We start from the raw sequence: 26,014 nt of genomic DNA, 5'->3' as shown, positions 1-26,014 counted from the left end.
TTATTGTATGACTTTGACTAGTACTAAGTGTTCTCTTAGCTTGGACAAGTTCTGGGGATGAAGCCTTGATACAACTCAAACTTGTCAGACTGTAACTGTTACCCCTCAATATCAAAGCTACAATTCATTGAGCAACCATTGAAATTGAAAAGTTGGGTCCCCAAATGATGAGGTTCGGCACAGGGTCCTCTCGATTCCCCTAGGATTTGGCACAGGGTAGGGAGTTGTGGGAAACCCTTTGGTTGGCGCAGAGGTCTTTTGCAAAGGAATTTCTGAACCTGAAAAGCTAGACTGGTTAAAAGAAGTTTATTATTGGCCTTGGGAAGTCAGCCTTTGCTGGAAAGACTCGGTGACAAGATCCCGACAGAGGGATATAATGTTTTTAGCAGAAAAATCCTATCCTAGCAGAGAAGTGAATAAGGTCTTATTAGAGAAATAGAGAGATAAAGATAAAGAGAGAATAACACTGAGAGAAAATATCATTTCAGCAGGCAGAGGGTTGCAGCTTATGCCAAGGGAAAAGAGAGGTTCCTTGGCATGGCACGTTAGATCCTGTGTGAGGAGTGAGTCCCATGTTGCCTCTTTTTATGATTGAAACCTTGGCTAGAAGCTAGGAGCAGCTATTGATGGGAGCTGGAAGCAGTTTGAACTGGAATCAGAATAGAAAATATTGGAATGGAATGAATGTCTCTGGGCTAATTTCCAACTCACTAGGGTTAGGAGAGGTCCCACCGAGATAACAGAATGAAAACTACTTTATCTTGATTCTCTGGAGCGGGTCTCTCAGGAGAGAGCTTAGTGTTCTCTCTTAAAATCAGAGAGAGACAAAGAGAAAGAGTTTCAGAGCTCCCCTTCTCAATATGAGTACAGAGATCTCCCCACACTGCCTCAGGTCCTCCCACAAGGGGCAGGGCTGTGGTACAAGTATCTTATTTCCCTCCTTGCCTGAAAGCTGTTTCCTTCACTTTGAAATTAAGCTTCTTTTTGATTCCTGACTGTTCTTGTCTCTAGCCTGCTCAGTTTGGGTTCAGCCATCCACAAGCTGGAGACCAGTCTGCTCTGGTTACCACTGGCAATTAGTCACTGAGTCACTTTTCCAGCGACAACTGGGAGGACACTGCTTGTAAGGTAGCTCATCTTGAAATGCAATGGAAAAGAGGTTTAAGATACATTGAATTTATTTCAGAATAAAATCTGCATGTCTTTAAAGAATGAAATAATATTAACATCTATATAGTGTTGATATTTAAAGCAGAGCAATTAAAGTCTTCTATGATCTCAAGTTAAATTACCAATAAAAAATAAGGCTATTAGACTTTGTGCAAATGGGAGATGTTAATACCAGCTAAAGCTCTGCCATAAATTCATTGACTCCTTACCTACTCAAGAGCTCCTTATATCCTATCTTGAAACTAAGGGTTCCTTTTTTTGATAATGAATTTAGAGAAATAAGTTAAAATTTAACCTCCTTATTGGTTATAAACAATATAACTGGGGATTCATACAGGAAAGAGACTAGTAGTTTGTAAAGCAGGAATAACCATGAGGTCTGAGAAGTGGGTTTCAGCTCTTTGGCTGCTGCAGCTGTCTTGCTTTAGCTCTGGGTTTTGTGGCAAGGTCCTGGTATGGCCAATGGAGTATAGTCACTGGATCAATCTAAAGGCCATCTTGGATGAGCTCCTAGAGAGGGGCCATGAGGTGACTGTGCTGACACCCTCAGCTACTGTTTTTGTTGATCCCAGTAATTCATCCAGGTTCCATGCTGAGGTTTTCCCTGTGAGGATAAATCAAGAGGATTTGGCAAAATTTTTTGAAAACTTTATCACACTTTGGACTTATGAATGGCAAAAACTTCCACCACTGGAGTATGGTGCAGCCATGCAAGACATGTTTTCCAGTATTCAAGGCTGATGAAACAGCAGTGTGAGAACGTCGTTCTGAACAAAGACCTTATGGAGAAATTGAAGAAAGGCAGATATGAAGTGGTTATTTCTGATGCTGTTTGTCTTTGTGCTGAGCTCATAGCAGAGATACTTGGAATACCCTTCATCTATAGTCTGCGCTTCAGCATGGGCAATTACTATGAAACATACTGTGGAGGACTCCCATCCCCTCCTTCCTATGTACCTGTCCCCATGACAAAATTGACTGACAAGATGACCTTTATGGAGAGGGTGAAAAATATGCTTTTCTACATTTACTTTGACTTTTGCTTCCAGAGTTTTGATGGGAAGGATTGGGACCAGTTTTACAGCGATGTGCTAGGTAAGCCTGTGGTTTCTTCATTGGTTTTCATGTCAAACCCGTTCAATAATGCCCTGACATCCTTATGCATCTTGGTGTGAATGGGCAGGACTTTAATGTCATGAAAAAAAAATCAGTTTGTTTTTATTGCAATCAGATATGGAATGTTTTGTGACAAAATTATTCACTTGTCCAAAGTATTATTAAAGTGACATCTAAAAGTTACTAAATAATCTTAAGTTTGAATCCTAAGTGAAAATAGAAAAGCCAAATAACAAGAATAGGAAATCAATGAACCAGCATAAAAACACTTGTGAAGCACATTGTATGTGCAAAACACCGTGCTGTGTTCTGGGGTATAAGTAGAAAAGTAATACCACTTTTTTCTTAATAGGAGCATATCTATGGGGGAAACAACACACATAGTAAGTTTTGATTGAGTGGGATTGAGGGTTAAGGAGGATAGTGACAAAGCAAATGATAATTTATCCTCTTTAATGTCATTGCTACTAATAAAAAAAATAAATTCATAACTCACATTAAACAAACTGATAGGACTTTGGGGATGAGATCTTATTTTTTGAGGTCCTTAGTAACTGTGACTCTTGAGGAGGCAGAGATTATAACTCTTCTGGAAGCAGTTCCTAGGTTTGTTGTTTAATCATTTCATTCATGTCCATCTCTTTGAGACCCCAGTTGGGATTTTCTTGGCAAAGATATCAAAGTGCTTTTTCCTTCCTCATTTTATAGATGAGGAAACTGAGGTAAACAGGGTTAAGTGATTTACCCAGAATCCTACAGTTAGTAAGTGTCTGAGGCTAAACACTTCCTTCCCTTCCCTTCCTTTTTTTTTCTCTTTCCTTCCTTTCCCTTCTCTTTTCTTGGATAATAAAAAGAGAGATCTTAATATTTGATAGTCTTTAAAATAATCAGATTTGATTTGCTCATTCCAGTCATATTGAGTTCTAGATTCAGAATGCAAACTCTCTAATCTAATTTAGGTTCTGTTCACTGCACCTCATGGGCTCCAAGAGAGAGTATAATTTGAAAAACTTCAAGCAGTCGCTGGTGAGGGTTCCAAATATGCTGCTGCAATCCAGCAACAATAGGATAAAAATGGATCAGTCAAGAGAAGTTTGAAAAGGCATATTTTTCAAAGTCAAAGAAGACAAAAAGAGCCTTCAGCTTAATATATGTGGCAAAAAGAAGGTCAGTAGACAGGAAGACCCTATTACTTTAGAAATGAGCAGTAAGTATAATACCAGAGAAACTGAGGCAGAAAAAGATTGATTTTTAAAAAATCTTTAATGTGAAGAGTTTAGGCTAGCCAAACACATGGGACTCTTGTTCAGAGCATTCAGTACAGATAAACTGAGGCAGGGAAGTTTGATAAGGTGTTAGCTAACTAGGGTTTGCAAACAGAATCCATAATCTGAGTATATAATCTTATAGGGGAAACAAAGGCAGATGCGGGGGCAAGAACAGTGGGGGGACAGAAAAGCCATAATTCCAAGAAAGGATCATAATTTACTCCTGACAGTCAAGATAAGAAGGTCAAGGGCAGGAGATGGTGAGAACAGAGGCAATACTCAAAAAGAGGGGGAATTATCCTAGCAAGGATCAAGATAGTACACCAGGAGTTTGTGATACAATGGTATGTAAAGTGGTTAAAGCTTCCAGATTTTTCCTGGGCTCTTTTCTTTCTTTTTTTCTTTTTTACTTAATTTCCAGTCCTAATGGCAAGAAAAGTGGGGGGGAGGGGTATGATTTTTTTTTTATTCAGGGTTCAACATAAGGAGATTGCTATCAGATAGAGCTAGACCACATTATACTAATCATCTGTGGAGATGTATGCGTATCTTATATTTCTACTGACAGAGAAGAAACTGCTCAGGCTGTCCCAAATTACCCCAGATTATAGAATTCCTGTTTCAAGAACTTCTTTAGATAGACCCTAAATGCTTTCACAAAAACTGGCAATTTCACTACACAATGGGGAGTTTTGACATACTTAGTACCTGAAAAAAAAAAAAAAATGATGAGGAAATTGGATTATGGGCTAAAAAACCATTTGAGTCATATCAAGGCTACATTCCCAGAACTTGTCCAAGGTTAGAGAACACTTGGTGCTAGTCAAAGCAATATAAGAGTTGTATGGTTTTCCCAGTGGTAAGATCATGCCAAGCTCAAAGTACCGACTGCTGGGTCTTAACTCTGGAAAAGAGGATATCTCCTAATATTTTAGAATTCTGTGCAAAATTACCTACCAAACAGATGAAAAACATAAGGGTTATTGAAGAAATGAAGCTAGGAGAGATTCCATATCCAGTAAAATTTGGTTACTCAACTTTCCTATCTCAAGAAAGAGATATCAGGATTTTGGAGTAAGAATCCATCATCAAACAAATCCATCATTCTTCTATCCCCTGGAAGAAGTGATTTAGATTAAGGAGTCCATACATTTTAACTCAGGTCATGTCAGCTGAGAACCCAGACCAAAGTAATCAAAAATAGGACTTTATATTCCACCTCTCTGAGTATCTATTGCAGATCTTCAGACTCGTTGTGTTATTATACTTCCATCTACCATCCACTGATACAAGCTGGCTAGTAGAATGTTTTAATTGCATTGTTAAGACCATTCTATGTGGGCATGCATTAGTAGAATGTTTTTGTGAGTTTTTTAAAGACTCCTTGTCATTTTGTAGAGCCTAGAAACATCATTTCAAGTCTTTAGGCATACAACCCTAAACCTAGATTTCAGAGTTGGGGTAAACACCAGAGAACTGTAATGCCGGAGAAACTGAGGCAAGATAGAGATCAGAGAGAGTTTTTAATATTTTATTTGAAAGGGAGAGATTTATTGGAACCAAATGGATCCACGGTTTGGTCCCAGGGCTGAATGAGACTATTGTCTCCAAGAATCCAGCAGCCAGCAGCCAATGTGAGTTCTTCGTGAATATTCATACACAGTAGCTAAACAAAGGCAGTGAGGTGGAGGAATTTCCTGGCAGGGACCATTAATCCAGTTCTGACAGATTGTGGGGGGGAAAGGGTGGGACCATAAATTCTTAGTAAGGGGGAGGTAAGGAAATGTCTGGCTACAGACAGAAAGTCTGGACTCCCCCTTTTTGAATTTACACATTGACAATTTATAACCTCTGAGTTATACCAGTCTTAATGAACCGGAGAGGGTGGGTGGGTTTGCAACTAAGGGGATTGAGGCAGAACAATTAAGGAAACTGAGGCAGGACCAATTAGGGGAAATGAGGCAGAAAATTTAGGGAAACTGAGTTAGGACAATAAAAGGGAACTGTGGCACAACAGAACAAGAAATGTGAGCCAATATGATCATTTCCAACAATATGAGTGCTTTGAAAAGTATCTGAAAACTCAGTAATAATAAGCTAAATTGTAGAAATTTCTAGGAGAATATCAATTACTACTGCTAGGACAAGAGATTATTGTTAATGAGATCATTTGGGTTATTCAGAAAAGCCTGTTCCTCTTTCATGCAGTCATGGAACCTATTATATGCTAAGTCATAGTCAATTGTCCATGAACTCAAGACCATGGTCCACATGATAATCACTAGGAAGAATATCAGATCCTTATCTGAAAAGCCACAAGATTTGGAGAGATTTAGGAAGTTCTTCCAACAGGAACTCCTCAAATAGGATCAGAAATTGGACTCCTTGTGATCCCTACCACACAACTCAAGACCAGCTGAGGGGTGACCTGATGTCAGGATATTAGGAGATAGTCTGTTTTCCAGACCTAAGGTCCAACAAGCAGTCCCTGTCCTGGGACTGGTATAACAACACTCCTTTGCATTCATCCTCAAAATGATCTTATGCTCTAAGAAAATCATATAATTATTGTATGACTTTGACTAGTACTAAGTGTTTCCTTAGCCTGGACAAGTTCTGGGGATAAAGCCTTGATACAATTCAAACTTGTCATGCTGTAGCTGTTACCCCTCAATATTAAGACTACATTTCACTGAGCAACCACTGATATGAGTATGGAGAGCTCCCCAACTGCCTCAGGTCCTCCCACAAGGGGCAGGGATGTGGTACAAGTGTATAATTTCCCTCCTTGCTGCTTCCTTCATTTTCAAATTAAGCTTCTTTTTGATTCCTGATTGTTCTTGTCTCTAGCCTGCTCAGTTTGGGTTCATCCATCCATAAATTGGAGACCTGTTTGCTCTGGTTACCACTGGCAATTAGTCACTGACTCACTTTTTCAGCTACTTCTTGGAGGACACTATTTGTAAGGTAGCTCATCTTGAGCTACCATTACATAATGGAAAAGAGGATTAAGATACATTGAATTTATTTCCAGAATAAAATCTGCATGTCTTTAAAGAATGCAATAGTATTAACAGCTATATAGTGTTAATACTTAAAGCAGAGAAATTAAAGTCTCCTATGATCTTTGATTAAATTACCAATAAACAATAAGGCTATTAGACTTTGTGCAAATGGGAGACTTTAATACCAGCTAAAACTATGTCATGTATTCATTGACTCCTTACCTACTCAAGACCTCCTTATACTCTGTCTTAAAACTAAAGATTCCTTATTTGGGTAAGGAATTTAGAGGTATAAGTTAAAATTTAACCTCCTTCTTGGTTATAAACAATATAACCAGGACTCATGCTGGAAAAAGACTAATAATTTGTAAAGCAGGAATAACCATGAGGTCTGAGAAGTGGGTTTCAGCTCTTTGGCTGCTGCAGCTGTCTTACTTTAGCTGTGGGTTTTGTGGCAAGATCCTGGTATGGCCAATGGAGTATAGTCACTGGATGAATCTAAAGGCCATCTTGGATGAGCTCCTAGAGAGGGGCCATGAGGTGACTGTGCTGACACCCTCAGCTACTATTCTTGTTGATGCCAGTAATTCATCCAGGCTCCATGCTGAGGTTTTCCCTGTGAAGATAAATCGAGAGGATTTGGCAACCTTTTTTGAAACCCTTATCACACTTTGGACTTATGAATGGCGAAAACTTTCACTACTGGAGTATGGTGCAGCCATGCAAGACATATTTTTCCAGTATTCAAGGCTGGTGAAACAGCAGTGTGAGAGTGTTGTTCTGAACAAAGACCTGATGGAGAAATTGAAGAAAGGCAGATATGAAGTGGTTATTTCTGATGCTATGTATCCTTGTGGTGAGCTCATAGCAGAGATACTTGGAATACCCTTCATCTATAGTTTACGCATCAGCATAGGCAATTACTATGAAACATATTGTGGAGGACTCTCATCCCCTCCTTCTTATGTGTCTATCCCCATGACAATATTGACTGACAAGATGACCTTTATGGAGAGGGTGAAAAATATGGTTTTCTACATTTACTTTGACTTTTGGTTCCGTACTTTTGATGAGAAGGATTGGGACCACTTTTTCAGTGATGTGCTAGGTAATGTGGTTTCTTCCTTGGTTTTCATGTCAAACCTGTTCAATAATTCCCTGACATCCTTATGCACCTCAGTGTGAATGGGCAGGAGCTTAATGTCTTGAGGAAATCATGTTGGTCAGCAGTCAATAGGATAAGAAAAAAAATTGTCAAAATGGCTTAATTTTCCATGAAATATATGTCACTGAGGTATATTTTTGCTCTATGATCTTAAACTTGAATCAATACAAAATAAGAGTGGGGGGAAGCAGATTTACAGGAAGTATATGGGGAAGGGTTTCTTAAGTATGAGTTCCTCTTGTTCTGGATGATGTTTCCAGAATCTACTTAATCTCCTTAGGCTGATTTTTATAGAAATTGCTTGTTTAAAGGCTGTTGGTTTTATTTTGTATGTGTATGTGTTTTTTTTAAAGGAGAATATTGACGCTGTTTTGTGTATCTGTGTGTAAATAAACTTATTAATCAATATGATTGCAAATCTTTTTGCTTACTAGTCCCTGACTAGTACAAATTCATTGCATGGTGATTTTTAGTAGATCTATGGAGATGACTAGCAGTAACAGAATGCATTGAATCCAATAATGACAGTTCTGTCAGTTAAGGTTCTGTTAGGCACCATGATACTTATCCCTTTTAGCTCTTTCTTATGATTAATTTGGAGGTTTAAAAAAAGTCTTTGAAAAAGGGAAATAACTCCTGGTGCCCATATTAGTTTCTAATGTTAACCAGCAATTACTATGTAAATTAGAGAGTTGTAATCAAGTGTGTGTATGTGTGTGTGTGTGCACGTGTGTGTGATGGATTCTTTAAAAACCTGGTAAAAATCACAGACTCCTTAGAATGATGTTGTTTCTGTTTTTAAATGTATAATTGAAGGAAATGATAAATTTCAATTAGAGGTTGAGGAAATAGAGATGTATTTTTCTCTGTCAAAGTTCACAAATCACCCTTCCCCTCCTCAAATCTGTTTCTGGAACCATGGTGGTCATGTATACCAAGTTAAGAAACCTTACTTTAAATAAATGATTTTAAGGCAGCTAGGTGGTAGAGGGGCTAGATCCCTCAGTCAAGTCATGAAAACCTAAATTCAAATATGACCTGAGATACTAAGCAGAAACTTAACCTCTGTCTGCCTCAGTTTCCTCAACTGAAAAACAAAGCTAATAATATCACCTACCCTGAAGAATCCTGTAAGAATCAAGTGAGATAATAATATTTGTATAGCTCTTAACAAGATGTTTAGCACATAACAGTGATATTGATGTTTTTTCCACATATTCTGACCATACCAAGGCGTAATAGTAATAATAAATAAATAAATATTTATATGGCATCAACTATATGTCAAGTACTGTACTAAATGCTTTACAGATACTATCTCATTTTTTCTTCACAATGACCCTGGGACATAGGTGCTACTATTACACCCATTTAATAGATGAAGAAACTGAGGTAGCTTGAGGTTAAGTGACTTGGCCAAGTTTATACAATTAGCAATTTTCTGAGACTTCATTTGATTGTAAATCTTTTGACCTCAGTTCTGTGCCTAAAGAAATAAAGACATTACAAGCACAGAATTTCACATTACTTAATAAGAATTTTTGAAAGATTTTTTTTTTTTTTGCAATAAGCAGAGCTCTTAGAGAAGAAGATATAATGTGAATTGTTCCTCCAGGCTCATTTCAGTTTGGCTCTCTACAACAGCTATCTGGATACAGCAAAAACTTATGGCCTCGCTCAGAACAGCTAGTGAGCAATGATAAATCTATGATGGACAATGAGTTTGAAATCTTGAAGATGGCTCCCCAAGCCTCTCATTTTACACAGAAAAGGTTCCGTTTTGGATAAATATCAGAAATATTTAGATTTTCTTGTGCCCAGACATTCAAGTTCAGTTATTAACCAAATGGTAGAACTACTGTAGAATCCTATACCTGATTTTTCTCTCTCTGCTTAGGATGCATAAAACTTGTTATCTATAGGAATGAGAGTCATTACAAAAAAAAAAAAAAGACATTTTCATTGAGGCTGAGATGATTATAATTATCATTTTGGAAAAAATACTTTACCAACAGTTTATGGGCATAACATAAAACAATATTGAAACTGCCAAAAAAAACTGTATGGGTAATGGGGGGGCATGGTTGGAGAGAAGACAAACTATCCTAGGATTATCATGGAAAATGGTTTAAGGCATTCATCCTAGAGTACAATAACCATTTTCCAGATTAACCCTAACCAAGTTGAAGAGAAAGCCAAGAAATTCAGTATATAAAAATTAGAGGGGAAAGACCTCCTCATTATAATACAGCTAGGAGTGGATGTTCTCTTACAACAAGAATTATCCATTCATCTAGATTGACAATGGAAGGAACTTGAACTGAAATTGCAACTAAAAAAATGTAAATAGCAAACATATCCATATATTGATATATGGACACATACATATACATATATCCTGATATGGATATGTTTGCTACTTAGGAAATATATGTATATGTTTATATACAGGCTGTTCTGAAAGTCTCAGTGAAATTTTAAGCTATTAAAATTTTCAACTTGCTTTAAACTATCAAAGCTTAATCTTACACTAAGATTTTTGAAATATTGTATACATAGATATATTTGTTATCTAGGAAACCTGTGTGTATATATATACATATGAATGTATACAGGTATATGTCTGCTACTTAGAATTTTAGGAGATATATACATATATTTACAAATGTGTAAAAGATGAGTATATATATATATATATATTTAAAAAAAACATGTGCATGTGTGTATATATACATAGACTATATTTTTATGTGTATATTGGGTATAAAATTATATATCAGATATTATGGAGATATAATATAGAAGAGGAAGTTTATTTCAATCATGTTGTTGAGTATTCATTTTCTGGAAATTTAATTCTTAGAAATATTTCTTTGTTTAAGGTCATAGAGTTAATTAATAAAATATCTCTATTATCTCCATCCCATATTCCTTCTACTTTTTTTTTCCATTTCCTATTACATTCTCAGGAGTAGTTTATTTATGATTTATCAGATGTCCTGATTTACAGGACATCTATGAAGGTATAGCATGTTTGTGAAGTTTCATATGTATTCTGGGGGGGAAAGAATAGCCCAAGCCAGAGAATACTTCCATTTAAAGGTTATCCTTTAAAATGTATTAAAGATATTTCCTGGCTGTATATGAATAATGGATGGACACAGTGGCAGGAACTGTGACTTCATTAGTGTAGGAAACTCCTGGAAACCCCCTCCATCAATGCCCCTTCTCTAGAACCTAAAGAGTTAAAGTCACCTATAATAAAGTGACTTTCAGGCTGAAGCAACCTGAAATGTGCAGCCTGTTTGTACCAGAGGAAGAGCTTGAGCCTTGGTCTTCCTATTTTCAAGGCTGACTCTCTCCATACCATGTAACTGCCTACACGATAAACTAGAAAAAGTTGATACTTGGTTCAAAAACCAAGAGAGAAAATAAGAATATGGGATGAAGATAGTAGGGATATTTATTCTACAAGTTATAGGATCAAATCGTCTTGGTTATTATGGGTTGTTCTTGGTTATTATTTTGCAAAGATACCTCCCAACCAGTTGGGAAAGTATGAAGGTTGTTGAAGACCACAAAACTAAAACAGATTGCTTCCTTGGGAGAAGTTGGGAGACTGGTAGCTTTCTCACCTGAAAGAATAGATTGGCATTTGGATTAAGAGTCACCATCAAAGAGAAAAAAAAAAAAAACTACTTCTTGGTGGGAGGAGTATGTACTCAGAATTTGCAGGGCATATTAATTGATAACCCAGAGCATGGTTCTCAAAGATGGAACTTCTTTTTTTTTTAATTTCACCTCTTTAAGCATTTATTGTAGATCTTCAATTTTTGGTATTGCCATAATTCCATCTACAATTCCCAAACAGAGGCTGTGGAATGATTCAACCAATTATTCAAGGCCATTCTGTGTATGCATGCATTAATAGAATGTATTTTTCAAACTCCCTGTCATATTGTAGCTCCTATATTACCCTTTACTCAACAATGCAACTCAAAAGGAGTGCATGAATTATTAGTTCCAGTGAAGGGGATGGATAGATCCAATGGAACAAGAAATATGAGCTAGTAATGAATGTTTCCAACAATGTGAGGAATAACTACAGAGACCATCCTATGTGTGAGGTCAAATCATACATGGAATCATGAAAAACTATTGGAAAGTCCAGTAACAGAAAGCCAAATTGCAAATCACTTTTGGCAGAATATCTAGTAATGCTAGAACAAGAGATTATAATTAATAAAATCATTTTTTGGAAGAGGCTGTTCCCAGTTTTTTTAGTCATTGAATTTATTATATGCCAGGTCACATTCCATGAACTCAAAAACATGATAATCACAGGAAGACTATCAGACCTAAATTTTAAAGGCCACAGAGATTGAAGTAATAGAGAGTTTCCAACAAGAACCTCCTCCCCCCAATAGGATCAGAAATTGGCCTTCACTGTGTCCCTTCCCCTCTAACTTAATAAGAACTACAAACGGATGTCTTTAAAATTCATCAGCAATTTTTCTCTGGCATACAGGGAGCCAATGCTAGTCCATCTGGACATTCAAGGACACAGAGAATCAAAACACATTCATCATTTATGCCCTTTCACTTTTTCTCCTGAAAAAAACAAAGTGAAGTTATTTTTTAAAGCCTTCGTAATTGAAACCATTCCAGTCCCTAAAGAAGCCTCTTGATTAGTGTGACAACAAAGAAAGTAATGTTCAACTTTGTTTGGACCAAAACCTTTTGTGAAACTAGCTAAATGTCCTCCCTTGACACTAAAGTCCATGAACTACCTTGACCTCATGCCATATCAGCCTACTGCCTAATTTTTTTTTTTTTACCACAAACAACTATGACTAAGTTTTTGTTTTTTTTTTTTGATAAGGACTTGACATATCTCAATTACACTTTAACTTCTTTATCAATACCTTTCATGATATAAATCATAACACATCATAAGAGGTAGCTAGTGGTTTTAAAATGAACAACCATGAGATCTGAAAAGTGGATTACAACTCTTTTGTTGCTGCAGCTGTGCTGCTTCAACTATGGATTCTGTAGGAAGGTCCTGGTATGGCCTATGGAATATAGTCACTGGATCAATTTAAAGACCATCCTGGATGGACTCATAGAGAGGGGCCATGAGGTGACTGCTGACATCTACAGCTTCCATTCTTATTGGTCCTGCCAAACCATCTGCTCTCAAATTTGAGATTTATCCTGTGTCATTGACTAAAGAAGATGTTGTTGCTTATTTTAACAAATGGATTGAGGAATGGGTGTATGAGTTGTCAAGACTTTCACCTTGGAAGTATGCTAAAAAGATGCAGGCCATATTTTTTGAATATTCAAAGGTTATCAAACAGTTTTGTGAGAGTGTTGTTTTGAACAAGAAGCTTATGAAAACATTGAGGGAAGCCAAATATGACGTTGTTATTTCAGATGCTTTAGCTCCTGGTGGTGAGCTCATAGCTGAGATGCTTGGAATACCTGTTGTCTATACTCTTAGCTTCACTGTTGGCAATGCATATGAAAAATACTGTGGAGGACTCCCTTCCCCCACTTCCTATGTGCCTGTGGTCTTGACAGAATTGACTGATAAAATGACATTCATGGAAAGAGTGAAAAATATGGTTTTCTTCCTCTGTTTTGACTTTTGGTTTCAGAATTTTGATGTGAAGGATTGGGATCAGTTTTACACTAATATGTTGGGTAAGCCTATAGTTCCTTTATGGCTTATTTATCAGGAATATATAGCCACTCCATAATTTTTTGTATATTTCAAGATAAATGGGTCAAGATAAAGTTATATCTCAAGATAAGTTATGAGGATCCTTGTTTAATTATTTCTGATGAGGCATGGAATTTGTTTAAACAATATGACTTAGTTAACTAAAATATCTGTAACTTCTATATAGCTGATACTTTATGAGCTAAATCTTTAGATATGGCATGAGGTCAAGGTAGTTCATGGACTTTAACGTCAAGGGAGGACATTTAGCTAGTTTCACAAAAGGTTTTGGTCCAAACAAAGTTGAACATTACTTTCTTTGCTGTCACACTAATCAAGAGGCTTATTTAGGAGACTGGAATGGTTTCAATTATGAAGGCTTTAAGAGCTAAATCTTTTAGGACCTAAAATAGGTTCATAAAAGTAAGAACTAACTAACATGATTTGGGGGAGAGCAACATTGTTTTTTTTTAATTTGATATTGAATATTCTTATGATATATGAATATTCAGTGGTAAACTGACATGGCCTCTCATGAGTCAGAGCCTTGGTTGATTGACAGAGAAGCTTTGTTTCTAATCTGAGCCAGTTCATCTTCCTCAAGTAGCCTGTGTCCCTTATTCCCTCTCAATCATAGAGACTCACCATATTGATGCTAGACTTAGTGAGGACACATAATCAGCTCTGGCCCAATTTTATCTCAGAATTCCTAAACTGAATTAATCCACCAGCCTCAACCTCCCCAGTAACAAGGACTACAGATATGTACCACTATACCTGGCTCACATATCTTGGGGTTTACAGGCTAGACTTTTTTCTTAAAGATAATGTCTTAAACTAAAACCAATCTGATTTTCACTGGCTACAACAGGTCCTAGGTCAAACCCCATTTGGTCATTGTTTGGGTCCTGTTTGACTCAGATTGAATGTAAATAGCAGTCATTTCTGTTTTGGCAAGAAATTCTGAGGGTTTTCCCCTCTCAGATTCATTCACTCATTCACTCATGAATGAGGGGGAGAGGGGAGTTTGGACTAGAAGTGGAGATTCTTTGTCTTAATTGCTATTTACTCTTAATCACTGAATGGATGCTGCTTCAGTCAAACTGAGACCTGTTGAAGATCTTAGTGTAAAAAAGGCCAAGATCTCCCATTTTATTCAGAGCTATCTCTAGTTATCTTGATCTATATCTTGCCATTAGACCCAGATGGCTCTGGACAGGAAAGTGAGACAGGTATCTTGCCCAGCTCTTCCTCACTTAAATCCAATTCACTTGCATGTCACAGCATCACCTCCTTGATGTCATGAAGGACAAACAATAATAACTACAATCTTCTACATTCCCCAAGTCAAGGTCACAGAAAGTGTTAGGAAAATAAGGATTGAGAAAAACCAATGGCCTATGGATTTGGAAACTACAGAATCATTAGTAACTTCACAGAAGGCAGACTTGGTGAAATTAACAAAAATTGGAAGCCAGATTATAAAGATAAGAAGAGAACAATGGAGAGAATGGAAGAATCTATTGTGAAAGGTACATTTTTAAGGAGTTTAGGTCCAAAAAAGAGAGAAGAGATACTGGATGATGGAACAAATGGAAAGATTAAAAGAAGGTTTTTTGAGAATGAGACATAAGTAGCTTGATATGCAAAAGAGAGTAAGTCAGTAGAGAAGTAGAGATTGAAAATAAGTGAAAGAATTAAGAAATCATGCAAGGGTTGATCTGTTAGGGTAGGTGGGATGACCTGGGATCAGTTGAACAAGTAGAGACATTAGCCTTGGTATGAGTAATAAGACTTCATCAAGTCAAATAAGGGTGAAAGAGAAGAGAGTGGTAGAAGATATTTGAGATAAAGAAGACAAGAGGGAGCCCATGGCAAATGGCCTTGACTTTTTCTGTAAAATATGAGATAAGGTAATCAGCTGAGGGAGTGGGGAGGAGAATCCATAAGTTTGAGAAGGAATGAAAATTTTGGGAAAATCACTGTGGAAAGAGGTATAGTGATTTAATAAGGGAGGATTGTCTAGCAGTATTGAGGCCCCAATTGAAGTTTTGTAATACATATTTGTAGAGCACCCAGTCAGAATGGGTTATGTGATTTTCTCCATCTTTGTTGAATAGAAGTAAAGATGACAAGTATAAGTAATCCAAGGCTGAGATATGACTGAGAGAAATCAGTGTTATGAAAAGAGAATAGAGGAATTAAAGACAGGAAGATAATGTAGAGTTTAATTGGTTCATTAAGGAGTTAAAAGGGGAAGGATAGAGTTTCTAGCATAGGGAATACAGCCTAGGCAATTATTGAAAGGTCATATGATTGAACATCAGTGTGTGAATGAAGAGTAGAATTTTGTAAGGGAAGGTAGAGGAAGAGGTAGAAAGCCATTAGACAAGGTCAGAGGAGAAGATTTTGAACTTCTTGAAAATAGAGGTGGTAAATTTGTGGCTGATGTCAAGGTTAAGCACATGACCTTTTTTTTGTATAACTGAGGTAGTCATGGGAAATGAGTAGTAGGTTGATGAACTAAATGGTTAGGGTGTTTAAGAGGAGTCAGAATGTGTGTCAAGTGCCCTATTTTGAGGGAAGGAGTTCAGAAGAAGAGAAAAGTTATGCACAATATATAGAACTAATTGAGGAAAAAAGGGTAGCGACCTGGGGATTTGTAGATAATAGCAACCAGAATTTTCATTGGGTGATAGATATGAACCTCAAAGGAAAAGGTATTACTGAATGATAAAGGTAGGGATGAGAGCCTGAAAGTAGCAATGGGGACGAAGGAGTATTTCAACTCTTCCACTTTGACCAGCAAACCAAGAAAAATGGGGATACAGCCATTACTAAAAAAAAAAAAAAAAAAAAAAAAAAAAGGGCCACAGAGACTGTCATCAGGGAAAAGCAGGTTTCAATAAGAGGTAGTAGATGGAAGAAGTAGGGAAGGAAATTATTTAAGATAAAGGGAAGTTTATTATCTGTGGAACAAGCATTCTAGAGGATAAATGGAAGAGCTGGGTGAAGTTGTTATAAAACTTTGTGGTAGAAGGGTTCAGGAAGAATGAGAATGAGGAACCAAAAAGGGAGTAAAGAATTTGAGTGATGATCCACAGGAATTCAGAGTATTGGAGTATAGAGGCTAGCTGTAAGAATATCCTGGAGGCCAAATAGAAAAAAATCTTGTCCAATGAACTTAATAAAAATCCCTAGAATCAGTCATTAGTATATATTTAGTTTAAGATGTCTATAAGACATCCATTTTGAAATGTCCAAGAGTAATTGGAGATAAGAGACTAGCAGTAGAGAGGGAGGTTAGGATTGCACAAATAGATGCAAGAATAGAACTATGAATCATCTGAATAAAGATGATAACCAAATTCATGGAAACTGATAAAATTACTGAGTGATACTGTATAGCAGAAGAAGAAAAGAGGGACCAAGACTGAGCTTTGGTTTAAAAGTCATAACCTGAATAAAGACCTACCCAAGAAGACAGAAGAAACAGTCAGATATGTAAAAGGAATACCCATCCATGTACCTAATTTTTTGATCATTGGCTATAGAAGCAAAATATGGACATCAGGAATTAGAGAAAAATAAAAGAGATGGAGGCCAGAAAATTGATTGTGCTAAGAAGAATCCAGGCTGCTGATGCCCAATTGCAGACAGGCTCCCTCCCCCCCAACCCCCACCCCCGGGTTTTGATCATTTTTTTGGTCATGTTATAAGAACTTTGGAGTTCAATAGTGTCAAACTCAAATAGAAATGGATTCCATTGATAACTTAGAAAATCACAAATTAGCATTATCTATGCTGTATAGTCTTTTTGTTTGTTTTGTTAAACCTTTCCCAATTACTTTTCATTTGATTTAACCCCACTCAGGAGATCTGTGAACTATAAATTTGATCAGATGGATTAGATTATTTGATGTTAGATTGATCAGATCATTTTCAAATATATGTGCTTTTCTACCAAAACAGGTAGTAGCAAATAACTGAAGAATTAAAGAATAATTTCAAGATAACTTAAAGGAAGTGCCTTATATTTGTTGCTGGATGACAAATACCTAGAGGATCTAATAAAAGGGGATGATAACTATGGAAAAGAACTAATCATGTTAGGCTACATGAGAGAAAACATTTCTTAATTGGACTTAAGTAGAATTGTAGCATGAATATTGATGGAAAATAGGGAACTGGACTAATTACTTAGGTCTGAGCCCTATCCTTGACATTTATAGACTGATTGCCTTGTGCTAACCATTTAGATTCATCAATAAATTGAGTATAAAAATGTTTGTACTACCTACTCTACCAAATTATTTTAAATATACAACAGCATCAATAAGGAGCTTAATTATCTCATAGAATCATTGTCCAATCCTCCTACTTCTCCAACTTCAGGAGAGTTGACATCTCTCCGGGTCTTAGTTTCCTCATCTGTAATTGGATAAAATAGCTTCTGAAGTGCCGCTCTCTCTAGAGCATAAAGGATGATCCTATTATTCCTAGATGACAGGAATAGCATGAATGAAAACTCAAAGATGAACAATGAGTGCATGAGGCAAATACTTCAGAGGAACAAAATCTGCTAAAGCAGAAGGTTAAAAAAGAAATATTTTGAGATGAATTAGGAAAGTTAAGGCAGAGACAATTAATTGAAGAGCTTGAATAATATGTGAGAATTATCTATAAGTTGACATGATTCCAATAGTTTGAGGTGAAAAAAATGTAGATTTATTTCAATAGTGACTATACATATTGATTTGGATTTTGCTACTTTTTCTTACCTTTTATGCAATATTCTTGCTTTCCATGATCTTAAGGAGCAAAATTATGCATTTTTATTTATGCATATGACCCTGACAAAAATTGCTTGGATGAGTACTTTGTTTCTCCCCTCCCTTACCCCCCCCCCACCAAGTGAAGTCAGTAAACACTTATGAAGGGTCCATATGCCAGCCACTGTGCTAAGGTCTAGAGGTACAAAGAAAGACAAAAACAGTCCCAGTGTTCAAGGAGCTAACAGTTTAATTGAGAAGACACGGCTAGCAAACAAGTATTTTCAGATATATTCAGCATAGATTGACCATAATCTCAGAGGGAGGTATTAGCATTAAAAAGGTTAAGAATGGTGTCTTTGAATACCATGAGTCCCTAGGTGTTTGGAGACTGTCCTAGAAATTGAAGATCCTCAGTTGAGCTTAGAGCAGGGGTTCTTAACCTGATTTGATAACAATTTTTTTCAATAATTGCTTTCCTTTATTTTCCTATGTATTTTGCTTTGTGCATTTAAATATTCTTCTGAGAAGGAATCCACATAATATTTCACCAGACTGCCAAAAGGGTTCATGGCACATCAAAGGTTAAGAATCCCTACCCTGGAGGTTGTAGCTACCCATGACAGAACTAACTCCTTTTTTATTTCTTCCCTTAGGAAGACCCACCACATTATGTGAAACTATGGGAAAAGCTGAAATGTGGCTGATTCGAACATACTGGGATTTTGAATTTCCTCGCCCATACTTGCCAAATTTTGAGTTTGTTGGAGGACTCCACTGCAAACCTGCCAAGCCTCTTCCTGAAGTAAGCCTATCATATGGTTTTACAAGTTTAATTTCCTACAAAGATGACCTGTTTTCTATGCACAGAAGCAAGGAGGGAAGAGAGATAACAAGCATTTTTTTTTTTTTTTTTTGGCTGAGGCAATTGGGGTTAAGTGACTTGCCCACAGTCATACAGCTAGGAAGTGTTAAGTGTCAAATTTGAACTCAGGTCCTCCTGACTTCAGGGCTGCTGCTCTAACCACTGTGCCACCTAGCTGCCCCAATAACAAGCATTTATTAAGTATCCACTGTATGCCAGATAATGTGCTAAGTGCTTTACAAATAATATCATATTTTATCCTCACAACTCTGGGGTTTGGTGCCAGTATTATTCTTATTTTACAGTGGAGGAAACTAAAGTGGATAGAGGTTTGATTTTCTTTGTATTGTATATGCATCACAGTTATGGAGACATTGAAAAAGAAAATTTAATTCCTCCCTTCTCCTAAATATAGAAGGGAAGGTTTGAGATTATAGATGTGATAAATGTGGACAGACATGGATATTTAATTGATTTTCCCCCTTACCAAGAGAGGTTTTAAAGGATTTTGGTGCAGATGGGAAGTGGAAAATTATCTGAAATATTTAAACTATCCTCATTTAAAAACTAAATGATAAAATGCTATACTCTGATATATTTATCAGAGTTCATTAAGTATGAATAAGATTTAGATACCTCCCTATGAACTCTCTTAAATAATACCTGGTATTTAACTATATAGAATCTACTATGTATCAGGATCTATGCTAAGTGCTTTACAAATATTAGCTCATTTGATTTTTACAACATCTCTGGGAAGTGGGTACTATTATTATACTCATTTTATAGATAAGGAAACTGAGGTAGACATGGATTAAATGATTTGTTCAAGATCATAGAACTAGTAAGTGCCCAAGTTAGGATTTGAACTTAGCTTTTCCTGACTTTAGGTTTATTATTCTACTCACTACACTACTTGTTTTGATTGGCTCAGAGACTTAGTCACATCATATGGGTCTTCTATGAAATATTAAACCAGTTCAGAAGTCAAGGCTTGAATGGTGGTAGAAAGAAGGGAGAGCCACACCTGGGAATTGATCTACTGAAGAGAAAAAAAAATGCCTTGCCATAAATCCACTCTTGTGAACACCCGAGGGTCCAAAGGATTTTGGACTTTCCTTGAGTGACCTGGCAAGGTCTCCAGAACAGGTCATGTACATTTCTACATTAAGAGTCAAGGACAGATTTCACAGAGATTGATGGTTCTACAGAAAGTTCAGGAGAAAAACAAATAGACAAAAAGCTGTACCATATCTAAGAAAGATATCTAAAGGGCTCCAAGAATAAAGGATTTCCAGGAAGTATGTGTAACCACATGTGTTTTTAAAGTTTTAGATCACTTTCTCTTTGACTTTGTATATAGTTGCTAAATTATAGAGTACATGAAAGAGAGAGATGAAGTCTGGTAAAATAGACCAAATTGTGAAAGTCTTTGAATATCAAAATGTAAAATTTTCATTTTATTTTAAAGAAACTAGGAAGCCACTTTTTAAACCGGGGAATGACATAGTCAGATCTCTCTTTTAGGAATATCATTTCCTTTTGTGGAAAATAGATCAATTAGAGAGAAAAGAGAGTAGAAAAGGGAACACTAGTTGCAGTAGTTAAGGTAAGAGGTGATAAAGATCTGAACTAGATTGGTGGATCTATGAGAGAAGAGAAGGGGACGGATAAAAAAACATGCTATCTACGTAGAATTGATGAGACTCGGCAACTGATTAAATAAGGTTAGGTGAGAGACAGTGAGAAATTAAGAAAAGAGGAAGCCATTCAAAGCAGCATAGGAATCAATTCAGATTTTTTTAAAAAAGAAATGTACAGAAGATAAAAGAAAAGCAGATAACAGGATAATAGGCTAAGTATAAAAAGACAGTACATTTGTGTAAGAATAATTTCAGAAGTGCTGAAACTCAAAATGAATTGAAGTTACCAGGATTCTCAAAGTTAACAAAAAGATGGAATTAGATAGATTGGAGAAAGAAAGAAAACATAACTTATTATTCTTTCATATTTTTTGTGAAGCAATTGGGGGTTAAATGACTACCCAGAATAATATTCCTGGTGTAAAATGTCTCAGGCTAGATTTAAACTCACATTCCCCTGATTCTCTATCAACTACACATCTAGCTGCCCCTTAGGGAATATAAAGAGGTATAGGACTACTAGTTAAAGTGGGTAGGACGAAAAGCAAAGATGATTGTTTAGTTTTAATTGTGCCCCCGTTTTCTCTGCCAAGAAGAATGATCTGTGGACTTTTTAAAATCACAAAATAAATATAAGCAATGGAGCTTAGTTCCTTGGGGGTAGAGATGATAAGGTAAATAATTTACCCAGGGTAATATGGTTAGGAAATAACAAAGGCAGAACTCAAGATGAAACTTTAACTCTTCAAATGGCTTTTTCTATTATATTCTTTTTACTATGCCATGCTGAAATGAAAACAACCATAACTAGTTTTGAACTCTGCCTCTGAGAAATCTTCATATAAGTGAAAACTCTCCACCATGATCTGGACATTTGACTAGTTCATTTGACTTTGCTCCTCATTCGAGGGTCCTATAAGTCCTGAAGTACAACTATACACCATACATAGAATCAGTATGTACAGGATATATTCAAAGACAAATTATCTTAAAGGTAACACAAACCAGAGAGAGAGAAAACAAAAAGTTAATATCCTAATCACTGGCCACTATGTATATTTAACTCCTGGCCACTATGTATATTTAAGACATGTACACAGTGAAACTATGAAGCAAGAAGATTGATTTTACAGACAAAAATAAAATGAACTTCTGTATCTTTCCTCTATAGGAGTTCTTTAATTTTTAAAAATATATATTTTAACTGAACAAAAATTTTTCTCTCCCATCTCCATTCCCCCATTATAAAAAAGAAGAGAAAAAAATCCTTTTTTAAAACAAATATGTGTAATCAATCAAAACAAATCCTCACTTTGACCATGTTCAGAAAGTATCTTTTTCTCTCTATACCTCGTGTCCCTCAGGATAAGGGCAGGAGGTTGGTAGCATGTTTAATCACTTGTCCTCTGGAATCCTGATTGGTGATCACATTAAGTAGAATACTTTGTCTTCACAAGGTATTATGCTTTCCCGACTCACTTTATTCTGCGTCAGTTCTTACAGGTCTTACCAAATTTCTCTGAAATCATCCTTTTCATCATTTATAATGGAACAACATTCCATTATATTAATATAACATAATTGTTCAGCCATTCTCCAATTGATGGTTACTTTGGTTTGCAATTCTTTGCACAAAAGAAATATATAGCAGGAGTTATTAAAGTTTTTTGGTATGGTGAGTCTTTTTGGCAGTCTGGTAAAATCAACGAATCCTTTCTCTCAACAATGTTTTTAAATACAAAAATAAATAAATAAATAGTTATAATGAACCAACTGTTATTGAAATACAGTTAATAGATGAGTATCATAGCACATGCCAGTAATCTCTGCTACAGGGAAAGCTGAACGAAGTCTAGGGAGTTATTTGAGTTCAAGAATTCTTGGCATCCATAATAAATTTGCTACCAATATGGGAGAGCCACCAGACTACCTAAGGAAGGACAAATTGGTCCAGATTAGAAACAGAGAATGTCAGTGCTCTCATACAGTAGTATGATGGGTAATTATTAGTGACCATTATTCCTTTAGCCTGAGCAAGAGAGGGAGAACTAGTCTGTCTCTTTTTCTCTATATATACAGAATTATCAAAAGACATTTTAAAATACAAGTTCATAGATTGTAGGTTAAACCCCTCTAAACAAGATAGCCCCAATCATAATTTTAATTCTATTGTTATAGTTTTTTAAATGTCAGGGTTTGGGTGTGTCATTGTTTAGTTTCAAGCTTACACTTTGCAAATACTATCTAATTCAATCCTCACAACAAACCTGAAAGTAGATGCTATTATCACCCCCATTTTACAGATTAGGAAACTGAAGCAAACAGAGGCTACTTGACTTGCCCAAGATCACCCTGCTAAGAAGTGTCTAAAACTGGATTTGAAATCCAAACTTTCCTGATTTCCTAACTCCAAGTCTACTATACCACCTAGTACATACATCTTAGAGAAAGGAAGCTGGATAACCATTTGACTTACCTGATTGGATTCCTTTTCAGATCCATATTGAATTAGATGATTTCTGAAGTTCCTTCCAACTCTGAGCTTTATGTTCCTAGAGTCTCCCACACTGCTTCTTATATAGTTTGTCGATACTTCCAATGAGGTATTAATGCTCCCTTTTACAAGCAGCTTCTCTATACCCAAATAGACTGGCAGATTGAATTGTTTTAATTAAATTGCCGTGGTTAATAATAATCACCAGTAGTTCAAGGTAGTAAACCCTCTGATAGTGAAACTCTGCAAACACAGCTAGACAAGCGTTTGAATGGCCGCATGAGGCCCTTATTTGAAGCCTTTTCAACAAGCTAGCATACTTTGAGAAGCCAGAGTACAGTCATAAAGCATCAGAGAAGGACTTAATGGAAAACAAAAAGAATATGCTCAATATAGACTTGTTACTGCATAAATGTTTCTTAGCTTGATTAGGTTGAATTGATTTTTTTTTTTTTATGGTGTTTTTCTCCATCTGATAGATCATAAATCTCTTCTTTACAGGATATGGAAAAATTCGTCCAGAGCTCTGGGGAACATGGTATTGTGGTGTTTTCTCTTGGGTCAATGGTCAAAAACCTAACTGATGAAAAGAGTAACCTGATTGCTGCAGCTCTTGCCCAGATTCCACAGAAGGTGAGAAAAAGAAGAAAACTCTTCTGTTGCCTTGTCTATTTGAAATTTAAAAGGAGGATTTGCTAAGCAAGATTTTCTTTTCTTTTCTTTTTTTAGTTTTTTATAGTATTTTTTTCCAAATACATGCAAAGATAGTTTTCAACATTCACCTTTGCATAACTTGTGTTCCAAATTTTATTCCCTTCTCTCCCTTCAAGATAATAAGCAATCTGATATAGGTTAAACACGTGCAATTCTTCTATATTTCCATGATTATCATACTCTTAGAGAGATTTTCTAAATAAATTGAGCAGATGCATGATAAATTTTACTTCTAATAGATCGAGTCCTCAAATATTTTCTAAAGTTTTAAACCTTAGAGAAAGAGGGTGAGGCATGCACCTACCAAATTTAGCTCTTGTTCTACTATTGCAAAGGATTATTGATGGGTTTTTTTTTTTTTAAATAGGACCTAAACCCCTATAGCTGATTTAGAGTATTTATCACTGTCCAGCTTGAGCTGCATTTTTTTTCAAGGATCCTGGACAATTTTTAGCTTATATAACCTGGAAACAAATGGGTGCTGACACAGCAGATGATAAAAGTAGGACATGATCATGAGAAAAACAATCCAGATTGTAGAGTCCACTTGTACCTTAGCCCCATGGGTCTCAGGAGCAAGATGGAACTAGACTTACACTGGTATCAGGCTTTTCTAAGCAGGGGCTTCTCCTCGTAAGTTTCTTCCCATTGTTATAATTAGGTAATTTGTATATTAGTTAATGTACTATAATCCTGTAATGTTGCCATCACCCCAATTCAGTCTCTGAACAGTATAAAAAAGAATAGCTTTTGAAATTATTCAAAATGTAGATTTCAAAGTTTTCAGACTTGAAATACTTCTCCTGCTTTTAATATGCACAAAATTGTAAAGGTAAGTTCCTGAGTATTGTGATAATTTCCTTGATCATACAGATAACCAATTCAACATTTCATTGTCAACTACTCTTGGACATCTTTTTCTTTTGTCTCATCACTGCTCATTTTTTGCCAAACAAAAGCCCTTAATTAGTCTCATTATCTATCTCTTCCCAGCTTCTACTCATGTGATATGAATAATGCTGAAGGGAAATCTCACATCTATACTGACTGGGAACACCATAAATTCATACTATCTAAATTCCACTGTAGCAAGTTAACCCTTTTATTCCTCCCTAATTAATTTTGGGTCGCATTGCCCAAAGAAAGTATTACAAACATTCTTTTCTTTCCTCAAACCTCCCATACCTGTCTACTCATAGGATCCTATTTCAGGCCCCATCACTTCTCTCATAAAACATGTCAGTAGTCTCCAAATTAGTCACTCTTCTTCATGACTCTTCTTTCTCCAAATTTTCTTACATTTAAAAGCTGCCAATAATGAATTTTCTTAACCATAGATCATATTAAATTTATTAATTCCTTAACCATATAATTCCTTTTATCATTAAACTGAACTGGTTCTTATCATCTCTAATGTAAAAATATAGATATTTGCTTACATTTAAACAGCCTTCACAATCTACCTCCAATCTATCTTTCCATCCTCTTTGTACATCAATCTTCATCCCACGTACCAACCATATTTCTCTTTTCTCTGCTCCTAACATAATAACACTTCATCTCTGATATTTGTGTTGGCTGTCCATCAAGCCTGGAATGCTCTGCTTCCTCACACTCACCTCATGGAGTTCCTTTTCTTCCTCCAGACACAATTCAAGTAACACCTTCTGTATTATCTCTTCATTGCCCTCCCTTCCTAATTACTTTGTGCTAACTGCTTTTTGTTTATTTGAATTTATTCTCTTCATATTAATTTTGTATGTATTTATCTTATTTATTTATTTTTGTTGTTTCCTCCACCCCATTAAAATGCAAGTTGCTTGGACATAAGGATGGTTTCATTCTTTTTATTTGTGCATGTGATAAGGTTGAGATAGCAATACCTAGTTTGAAATAAACATGTGACAAATTCACAATAGTCATTCTCTTTTACAGAAGACAGGTTTATTTAGGGGAACAGGTTACAGACAAAATAAAGGGATGAAATAGGCACTAGAAGTAGAACCAGAAAAAGGTAAACATGAAATAGAGTTGGGAGAGCAGATAGTTGGCAAGGAAAAAGACAAGTTCTTCA

The 26,014-nt window shown here is 36.1% G+C and overlaps 1 protein-coding gene and 1 pseudogene across 1 annotated transcript in view; both read left to right on the top strand.

Moving 5' to 3' along the window:
• The first annotated feature begins 1,478 nt into the window (after positions 1-1,478).
• The window catches only part of LOC100916465 (UDP-glucuronosyltransferase 2B17-like), a 37,173-nt gene continuing 12,637 nt past the window's right edge, over positions 1,479-26,014 (top strand). The window contains 4 exon segments of the mRNA XM_031943175.1: positions 1,479-1,891; positions 1,894-2,265; positions 18,881-19,029; positions 23,728-23,859. Coding sequence (XP_031799035.1) covers positions 1,543-1,891; positions 1,894-2,265; positions 18,881-19,029; positions 23,728-23,859 — 1,002 coding nt within the window. The 5' untranslated portion in view covers positions 1,479-1,542.
• LOC116420014 lies at positions 10,499-14,398 on the top strand (annotated as a pseudogene).

The sequence above is a fragment of the Sarcophilus harrisii genome, chromosome 6, assembly GCF_902635505.1.
Source record: "Sarcophilus harrisii chromosome 6, mSarHar1.11, whole genome shotgun sequence".
In the NCBI taxonomy this organism is placed as follows: Eukaryota; Metazoa; Chordata; class Mammalia; order Dasyuromorphia; family Dasyuridae; genus Sarcophilus; species Sarcophilus harrisii.
The sequence above is the reverse complement of the archived record's forward strand: the minus strand, read 5'-3'. Positions and strand labels throughout refer to the sequence as shown.